The sequence below is a fragment of the Parasteatoda tepidariorum genome, chromosome 4 (genome assembly GCF_982258835.1).
Source record: "Parasteatoda tepidariorum strain Cologne lab strain chromosome 4, Ptep-v5.0, whole genome shotgun sequence".
NCBI classification, from domain to species: domain Eukaryota; kingdom Metazoa; phylum Arthropoda; class Arachnida; order Araneae; family Theridiidae; genus Parasteatoda; species Parasteatoda tepidariorum.
This window is the reverse complement of record NC_141758.1, coordinates 6,077,902-6,088,451: the sequence shown is the minus strand read 5'-3', so window position 1 is coordinate 6,088,451 and position 10,550 is coordinate 6,077,902. Positions and strand designations below refer to the sequence as shown.

At 27.8% G+C, this 10,550-nt stretch overlaps 1 protein-coding gene across 2 annotated transcripts in view; it reads right to left on the bottom strand.

Annotated features, from left to right (window-relative positions):
* Positions 1 to 416: 416 nt before the first annotated feature.
* Positions 417 to 10,550, bottom strand: part of LOC107439221 (uncharacterized protein C05D11.1) — a 42,080-nt gene continuing 31,946 nt past the window's right edge. For both annotated transcript variants that reach the window (XM_016051739.4, XM_087160563.1), the window contains exons 16-21: positions 8,434 to 8,700; positions 7,564 to 7,724; positions 6,384 to 6,570; positions 4,842 to 4,985; positions 2,210 to 2,523; positions 417 to 520 (exon numbers count right to left, since the gene is read on the bottom strand). In XM_016051739.4, coding sequence (XP_015907225.1) covers positions 460 to 520; positions 2,210 to 2,523; positions 4,842 to 4,985; positions 6,384 to 6,570; positions 7,564 to 7,724; positions 8,434 to 8,700 — 1,134 coding nt within the window. In that variant the 3' untranslated portion in view covers positions 417 to 459. The remainder of the gene's footprint in view (positions 521 to 2,209; positions 2,524 to 4,841; positions 4,986 to 6,383; positions 6,571 to 7,563; positions 7,725 to 8,433; positions 8,701 to 10,550) is intronic.

Here is a 10,550-nt window from a genome sequence, read left to right as displayed (position 1 = left end):
CACTCCCGATGAGCACCAGATATCGAACTTATCCCGTGACTTAACTAGAAATAAACAACTAGCATAGATTTGGCTGATTTGACGCGATTATCAATCCAATTTCCAAAAATAACAGTTTAACGACAACTGATAATGCACACCCAACTGCTCACTGTCTGCGACCAGCAAAGTTTGACTTCAATGATCTGCAGGTAACCGTATCTTATGATCAGTTCACAGTGAGACTAATTTTTTTTAAATGAAATAGCAAAAATTAAATATTTAATTCACTAGTTTCAATTATTTGATTTAAATCATAGAGACCCTGTAGCAATTGAAAACAATTTTATTCATTACGCATAGATCAATTTTACATAAAATCTCTCATTTCTCAAAAAATATGAAGTAAACAAGCTGTATAAATCAACAAGCAAAGATGAAAATAAATAATTTATTCTTAAATTATGCAAAATTACAAAATTAAAAATCTGTGACACTCGGATCGTCTAGAGATGGTAAGATTCGTAAATTTCTTGAAAACCTACACACAAAAAAAGATATTTATATTTATTAAATTATTTGAATCATTGTAACATTAAAGAAAAAGCATTTGAAACAATGAATTTATAATAATAAAATGAAGAGTTTGTCTGTGGGTCTCTCTAATATATCCAGAACTGTTTCAGCTAATGTTCTAAATTTGGACATTGCGTGAAAGTGGTAATTACAACCCCTGATCCTAAAAATTGTTCAAAATTTTCAATCAGATTGTCCAGATGTTTGAAAAATAGAATGAATTTTTATAAAAAAAAAATGTTCTTAAATAGGTTTTGTGGGCCTATAGTTTCCTTTTATTGGACAAATATGTAAATTTTAAATTTTTTGAGCATAAATATAACACACATTTTAAATATTATTTAAGTACAAAAATTTAAAGTAACAGTAAATGTAAAGTAACATAATTTACAAATTATGAAAGTCCCAATTAAGAAAGTTTCTTTTAGTTAATCCTTTATAAGACCTGGAAAGCATACTTCCCACCCACTTCATTCATTTTTAAACATGGAATGCTATTTTCCAACCTCAGTTTTGTGCTGCCATCTGCTGATATCTTAACAAATTACAAAATAACGAAAGAATACCAATGATAGGCTTTGTTTACATAACATTGAGTAACAATAAAGGTTAGCACAACAAAAGGAGAGGAAAACCCGTGAACAATCTTCTCTTGTGCGACATGAGATTGTTCATTTGATTATTTTTCTTTGAGTTTATTTGCAGATATAAACACAAAATTTACAAATTCAGACATTCAACCCCTTAATGCATTTGCCTGTGCCTGACACGGGCGAAAGTTACCAGCAAATTTGCACCTACTCATGTCTCACACAGTTAATCTTGAATCTTGCGTCATTTTATTTCAAATGCCGCCTGAGAGTAAAAATGAATAGGCTAGATTATAATTAAATTGATTCACCATAGATGACACCACTATGTGGCATTTTTCTTGTGTAAACAACATGGTGCATTTTGATGATTAGCTACTTGATATACTAATTAAATTTAATGAATATTAATTGATATAATTAGATTTTCAAAATTCAAAAGAAACATGTAATTAAATTGTTTAAACTTTGTTTGTACAGAAATTTTTTTTATAACTTTTGCACCCACCCCTGCTCCCTAATAACTGAAATTGCAAAAAATAACTTACCATTAAACCTATTTATTCATTTCATGTCCAAACTTTTTTTGAATTTTTTACAGCTTTTCCGGAAAAGAAGGGGGGGAAAAACTCGTGCTTTAAGAGGTTAAAAACACAGGTCAAGTTTTCAGCTAATTCGTCACAGTAGGGGGGGGGGGATCCCAGCTACCTCTCCACAAAATGAAAAAAAAAAAGGATCTTAAAAAACTAATTTCCTATAACACACTAAATGGATTCCTTTTTATAAATCAATCTCAATCCTGAAAAATCATATCATATATAGCTTGTTTTCGGGAGAAATAAAAAATATTGGCTACCAAGACTTAGTAAAAGTTATAATATATAAGTCAATCTAATTTATTTTCTTCACAGTTAGCCCCATAAAGGTTAACAAATGCTCAACTGAATATTTAGGTTACGGGTTTATCGATACCTGTTTAATTCATTTTTGCAATGAACACAAAACATTCACATGCTTAAACATCTGAATGCTGTGAAGTCAAAAAACAAACAAATTTTGCTTACGCAGCAAATCCTTGCGTTATTTCCTCCACTTTACTCGGGTGGCAGACAATGGAGCACCTGGAGGTGGCGTCTTGAAACAAGGGTTTCATGTACTTGACTCCTACACGCTCCATGTCCTGAAAGGTGACCTTGGGAACCTTCTCCAACAGTTCCTGTATGAAGTTCATGTCAACATTGTTGTAATAAGCTCTAAGGGACTCCTCGGCCACATCAGACACGGTCTTCACCCTCTCAATGATTTCAAAGATCATACTGCTGCACGCCGACTCTAAGAATTCTTTGTCCCATTTACACTCACCATTTAAATGAGACTCCTACAATACATGAGAGAAAGTGAAACCTTCAAATTAAACTTTATATATATATATATAAAGTTTTAGAATTTATTGAGGAAGGGTCATATACACAAGCAAGCAAAAATAGTATCTTTCTGCCTTTAAAATACATTTAAAGCTGAAAACAATCTTGACATTAGGTAAAAATTTCTGTTTTTTCAAAAATGCATGCCTTATTTTGTATTTTTTTTTTTTTTTTTAAAGATCTTTTTTGTGTAAAGCAAAAAATGTATCAATCTTGGGAAAAGTTAGGGTTTTTTTATATACAAAAACTGCTTCGTGTGTGCATTCTTGTCATTGTGTTTAATATAATAGAATAAAATTATAAAATAATTTAAGCTTTTATAGCAATACACTATTTGAGATTATGCTGCAGTACTTGACCACAAATCTTTAATTCATTGAAACTAGATAAGTGTAACGCATAAAAGAGATATTGTATCATTTTATTCTTCTCTATTTATTTATTTATCATTCTATATTCTGACAAATATTTTTAAACTATCGAGATAAAACTCTTAAATTTCATTTTTATGCTTTAGGCAGATCATTTTATGACAAATTTAAAATTTTACTTTTTCTTTGAAAATTTTCTTCGAGATATTATACAAAAAGAAGATCGGCAAGACAAGAAGACACATTGCATCACATGGTAATTTTTCAAAAATCCTCACAAGATGAGGTTCTTTACTTCAAGAATGGTGTAAATTTGAGAAGTCTTTTTCTCAGGTTTGTGATGCCAGAAAATTGCTTTGAGTTGCCTGTTTACAATCCTCATGATGCGAAATGTTAGATCCATAGTTGTCAGAGTTTTCCTTTTAAGCATACAATGTATTAGGATAAATCAGGGGTCCCATTCAAATTCAGAAGAAAAAAAATTCCCTGACTTTTCCAGGTCAGGCAATTTTCAATGAAAATTCAGACTATATTTTATCAACACTATGCAATTTTACATCAAAATGATTTATTTGTAACTACCCAAATATTAGATTACATGATAAAAAAAAGTATAATTGAATGAATGAGAATGGTAAGATTGAAGTTACACTAAAATGGGACTAATAATTGTAATAGATGCTAGAATTATTTAACTCCAATCTCAATAACTGATTACTGTTAGTGACAATTCTAAGACTGATTATTTTTCAGGTATGATATAGGAATTTTCCAGGTTTTTGTTTTAAAAAAAAATCAGTTTTCCCTGACTACCCCATGCTTTTTAGAGTCAAAATAAAATTCCCTGATAATTTCATTTTTTCCTGTTCACCCTGATAAATTAATAAGCAGAATGAATTTTTGTTCCTTAACACTTTCTGCCTTACTTACAAGGGAAACTAGGGAAGTGTGACTCGCCAATTTTGAAATAATGATTTTTGAAAATGGGTAGTATGCCTTATGATGAATAATTTTGGGGGGAAACATTCGTTTCGGCCCATAGAAGGTCCTGTGAGAGATAAAAAATAATTCAATGTATAGAAAAATTGGTATTTCATTACTTCAATACAGACTATTAGTTATTGTAATTATCTCATACTCCAATTAATTTTGTGGTACTTTCACATACTATATAATGCATATTTATTGTCAAAATTGATTTCGAAAATTTTATATATCTGTAGTTTTTCTGAAAAACCTGTTAGGTAAATTTAGAAAAAAAAAATTTACATCAAATTTTTTAAATTTTTTCTCAAAAAACTTTCCAAATTAGTTGGAGTATGTAATTGCAAATCAATTAATATTAATTAACAATTAAATAATAACTAATTAACAATTAATTAATAATTAATTTTCTGATTGATTTATTAATTAGCAAATTAATTAATTATCCAATTAATTACAAATTAATTGGAGTATGAGACAATTACAATAACTAATAGTCTGCATTGAAGTAGTAAAATACCGATTTTTCTATATATTGAATTATTTTTTACCTCTCACAGGACTTTCTATGGGCCGAAACAAATGTTAATTAATTTATTAATTAGCAAATTAATTAATTATCCAATTAATTACAAATTAATTGGAGTATGAGACAATTACAATAATTAATAGTCTGCATTGAAGTAATAAAATACCGATATTTCTATATATTGAATTATTTTTTATCTCTCACAGGACCTTCTATGGGCCGAAACGAATGTTGCCCCCTAAAATTATCCCTCATAAGGCATACATCCCACTAGTTTATTTCAAAATTGGCGAGTCACACTTCCCTAGTTTCCCTTGTTAGTTGCATACATTTCTAGGCAGAGGAAAAACAAATTAAGAAATACTATCTTACATAAAGTGAAACTTACAACAGCTTTTAAAGTTTCTGTGTATCCCTTAACAATGTGTGTAGCTCTGGTTAGGTTGAAAAATATTAACCCTGAGTCAGGATCTAAATACATGCTGCAACTGTAAGCTAAACCCTGACCTCTCACTTGTCTCCACACAGGTCCCTAAAATGACAATCCACATTAAGTATTAAAACTTCCTATAATGAAAAACAAACATTTGAAATGAAACTTTTAGGCATAATTAGTTTTACTCTAACTAGTAGAAATTAAAGAAATAATCTAAGTTGTAGGAACACAACTTTTCCAAGGTTATAATAATAATTAATGGTATCCTACATTTTTCTCATCAATTATTAATAAAAAAATTACATTCAAAAAAAGCTCATAATATCTCCCTACATACTGAATATTAATAAAAAAAGAGTATTTTCTTTCAAAAACGATTATAAGAATGAAATTCGTATTTATACTTTGTATTTATTATCAGAACACAGTGACATAAAGGTGAGATTTATTGAGGTGTTTACTACTTACTAATATATAATAATCGTTTTGTGCTAGAAAGAAATAAAGAATATAAAACAGAAAATAAATTTTAACTTTCCACTTTTTAACTTTTAGACACTAAAAAAGAAATTATAAAATAATCATATGAGCAACATGAGAAGAAAAAAATCTTGCAGATATTATGAACTAATATTTATTTTATGCAAATAATTGTGTAAGATTAAAAACATGTTAGACAAAAGGCATTTTAAGGATTTTTGATTTTAAAATATAAAAACAAAATACAACTATATAACACAAAGACAATAGTAAATTAATGGCTGTATTTCTCATTATTATTGATATTAAAAGAATGTGAAAATAAATAATATTCATATTCTCATTGAATTTTTGAATTCATAATTTTAAAAAATGACAAACACTGAATTCATTTCAGATAATTGCAGCATAGCTTTTACAATAATCAGTCTATCAATTTGACAATAGATAGTTCGGAAAAAGAAAAAACCGAAAAGATTCTGATAAAATTCTAAGTGATAAAAATAAGTAAGGCTTACTTCATAATCCAGTCATAATACTTAGATTATTATTTTGATACTTAGATTATTATTTTGTATGTTTTAATTTTATTTGTATGTTAATTAGTACTTTTCAAGCATAAGTAAGTTAAGTAACGTCAAAGGAAATAAAGATTTAAATAATTAATTTTATAGTTTTTCTAAATCATAGAGAATAAATTTCAGTTGCTATATTGGAAAGAATGGTTCGAATGGACATTAAAATAACATTGCACTTACAGATTTGTAAAAAGGAACTATATGCATGGATTATTATAATGAAAGGTTTGTTGTAAAAAGAGATTGTACTAAAGAGTGTAGACTATTAACTTTTTTGTATTTGATCATATGAAATTCCTCACAAATTTTAGTCTTCTATTCCCGCAATCTTAAGTTTGATTAATAAACAATTTTTGAGAGGCTTCATAAGAAATTGATATTATGTTGTTTGGTCATTTTGGCTTTAAAAATAATCTAAAAATTATGGAACACAAACCTCCAGTTGAGTAAGGTACTGTATTAAAACTAATATAGGCACATAATCAGGATGAGTGGGTGATGTGACACATGGCGCACACTGCACCAAATATCCGGTCTCTACAGATCCGAGGCCAATAATCACACCCCTAGGTTCATCACCCATTTTAAGCTGAAGTAACTCATGGCACTTTTTAATTGGGCTCCTATTCAAAAGAAAATAATCAATAACATAGACAATAGAATAGACCAAAAAAGGTAAAGTATCTTAAATTTTTAAACAGTAGGATGGAAATATTTTATTTTTTTAAATTAATTAAACATTGCACCCTAAAGTAGTATATTCCTGCAGAATTTTTTGCTTTCATATTTATTTAATTTATTTTTTAAAAAAAAATACTTGTGTGATTTCTCTGTAACGATTGGAATTCAACCTTATCCAAACTATTGCTAAAAGAATTCACAAGCTTCTACTTTTTTTCTCCTTAACTTGTAGATTTTCCTATTAAGATAACAAAATCTCAAAATGATTTATTTAATTTAAACTGCATTAAAAGTAATAAATGAAGAGGGGAAATTATTAAAAGAGTATTGCTACTTAAATCATAAGATTTTTAAATTAATTTTTTCTGGCAAAAATTATATATAGATATTTCTTTATTCTTTGACAAACTGATACTCACTTCATGATTCCCACTTAAATTCCAAAAAAAAAAAAAATTTAAATTCTTGACTTCTTCTCAATTTGCTAAAAAAAATTGTTGGGGTGGGATGCATTTTGTAAGAATCTCTTAGTAGTTGATAGAATAATATCGACCATTGTAGTAAGCTTTTTATAATAAATAATTCAAACGTATGTTAGCATTATTTACATTTTAACTCAATAGCAACTATTTTTTGATAAATTAAATAATGGCTCTCTCTCTCTCTCTCTGCATTGCTGGGAAACTGTTTTTCTATCACTTTGGACTCCAGCTTGATGGTGAGCGGTTGAAGTGACAGGGGTTGAACTCACCCTTTCTTTCATCAATTTATTTTCAAAAAAGCAAAATTTTTAAATAAAAAAACATATAGAATATTTCTTCTATCTATCGTTATATCCTAAGTACTGAAAACTAAGAAGATGCTTTTAAGTTTTTATGTAAACATTATAAAAGAGTAAATTTATTTATTTTTAAATAAATAATGAGAGTTATTACTTTTTATATCCTGGTTGAATATGAGGAGGAAGGAAATCTTCAATCCAGGGTTGCTCTGGATTTACTTTTGACTTTAATTTGTCTAGGTTCACAGCTAAATGAACAGTCATCTTCTCAGGCCTCACAACCAATTCTTTGATTTTGTTCAATTTCTCAATAACCTGAAATAAACGAAAACAATCCATAAAATGAGATCAAATTCAAATAAAAAGTCACACTACTCACAGAGCGCTTTATAAGACACACTTAATTGATAATTTATTTTCAAATTTAATATATTTTTTTTGTGTGCATATTTTTAACTTTTTTGCTCCTCGCCTAGAGATTACAAGGGTACTACAGATCTCGACATTTATTTTCTTCTGTATATTAAATGGAACATTTTCTAAAGCTAGTTTTGTGCAAAATCAAAGATAGTGTAAAAATAGATCTTGATATTTTTTCAAAACTCAATTTTATTAAGTAATGCATATTTTAATAACTATTCACTTAAAATACCTATTTTCTGAACTTGAAAAAGTTCCAATGATTCTAGATAATACTTTACGAACCAACATTTGAAAAAATATCAAAGAAAATATGCTTTTTTATACTCCTTAGAAACTTCCTAAACATTAAAACAAACTCTTCATTTTAGTTCATTGTGTTTTTCTAAAAAGCAACTAAGCACATTTTAATTTTTTAAATAATGTTCAACTCGAAAAGAGTCACATCAAATTCAAACAAAATATTAGAAACTTAAAAAGTTTTTTAAATTGGAATTAAAAAACTATCCATAAAAAAAAGCAATGAGTTATGTTTCTATAGAAAAGTTTTTTTTTTAAAACAACCTGACAAAAACCTCAAATAAATACAACAAAAAAAATTTACCTCTTCAGGTTTTGATTCTAAAGTTTGTAGAGTTTTTGAAAGGAAATTTGCTTGCCTCAGCATACTGGATGTCCAACGATTACTGTGTGGGTGAAATATTAAGTTATGCAGTAGCGTTCTCATAACTGTACCTCCTTTACGTTTCAGACCAGATACAGCAGTCACCATTTTATTGATAGATGTCTTGATTCTTGATGGTTCAAATACAATTTGATACAACAATTCTCGTATCCACTGAACTGATTTCTCATACTTTTCTTCTGCAACCTTAAGGTTAAAAATAATGATTACTTTTTTACAAGGATGGGACCAAAAAAGGTTTAAATTTTAAAGACACTGATTCATATTTACTCAGTCCCAAGAAAAATAAATAAAAAATTGTTTATCGAAGTTTAATTTTTTTCATAAAAATACGTAAAACAAATTCTGAATATGTATGTAAGGGTAAAACAAAACAAAAGATATTTATTAAAATTGAATTGTACTGATCCATACTTGCTCGAATTAGTTTAAAAATTCAACATTTTCTTCTAAATAAGTCAGACTTGAAAACATAAAAACTACTTTTGAGCCAGACTTAAAAAATGCTATTATCATTAAAATGCCTAATATGTGCTGTCAAAGATTAATAAAAATCATTATTTACTTATTTTTTTAAATGAATAATTTTTTTTTTAAATTTACTAATAATGCTTAATTTAATATTTTTAAAAACACTATTGTAGCTAAAATATTTAATATTTCTAAATAAAATAAATAAAACTAATATTTAATTAATGAAATTTAATCATTGCAACATAATCATAAAATAAATAAAATCATAGTTATCTTTATTCACACACAGCACCTTTACGAATTTTTAAAAATAAAAACCCGATTTGTCACTTAATGGTGCGACTATGCTCAATGCAGTAACAGTTTGTATATATTACAAAATATTTCATCATACTCAGTTAACAGATTACGTTTCAAAAGTGTTCACATTTAAATGAAACTAAAACTATTTGGGTATAATAGAAACATGTTAATGAAACAGCAAATTATTTTACATATGAATGGAAAAGGACTACTGGTTTCCCATCATTTTCAACCACATTGTTTTTTTGTTCGTTTTTTTTTTATTATTATTTATTACACTATTTTGAACATCAATTAGTTATTTACATTCCTCTCTCATTATTTCACTTCATAAAACCTCTTTTAACACCAATAAAAAAAGAAAACTTTTTTTAAAAAAAAACACAACTTTACATGAATGTAATCATAAATTATACTGCATAAAATATTGTTTTGCCTTAAATCAATGACATTTTTTTTAAAAAAAAATCTAATTATTTAAATTAATGATTTTTAAAAAAAAATCAAAAAATTTTAATTACAATTTAAATTATAATTTGAATGATGCCTACCCTAACGTTGCTACAGTGCCCGCCGCTAATAAAATCACTGGATAATAAAATCAGCCGCTTTATAAAATCAAATCGGCAAGAACCGAATCTTTACAATATTAATACATGTTAAAAGCATCCTTTAATAAAATCAATGCCGCCGCTTTTTAAGATCAAAGTTTTGACTACATAATAAATTAAAAGTGCAATATTTCAGCTTCTTTTGTTCTTATTAATAAAATTTTATTTTTTCGAAGTTTAAAGATTTTTTTAGAAGAAGCAACAGTTAGAAGAAGCTGGCGTGGCTAGCATTTTCCTGAGGATATTCATAGTGTAAGAGTTAAGGAAAAATGTGGGTGGTAAGCGGCGAGTTCATAGAAATCAATGTCAATTCCTTGACTTGAATGAAGTTTGGAGAAACCTATCTCATTCAGCAGGGGGTCGAATTCTTATCTTACTTTTTATTGAATGAACCATAGAAGGGAGAGAAGTTTCTTTTGTTATCTATCTCTACAGAGAACATGAATGGATTTCCAAAAACTGTGCGCATGTTCCATAGCTATTGACGATAAACTGCAAACATCAGGAGAAAAATCTGATTCTGAAATTGTTACAAACATCAAAAATTGCAAAGTTATTTTCAATCAAGAAATGGAGGAATCAGACTCAGAAGATGAAATGAACTCATCAGTGCCATCTTCAATGGAAGTCAGAAAAGCACTTAATGTA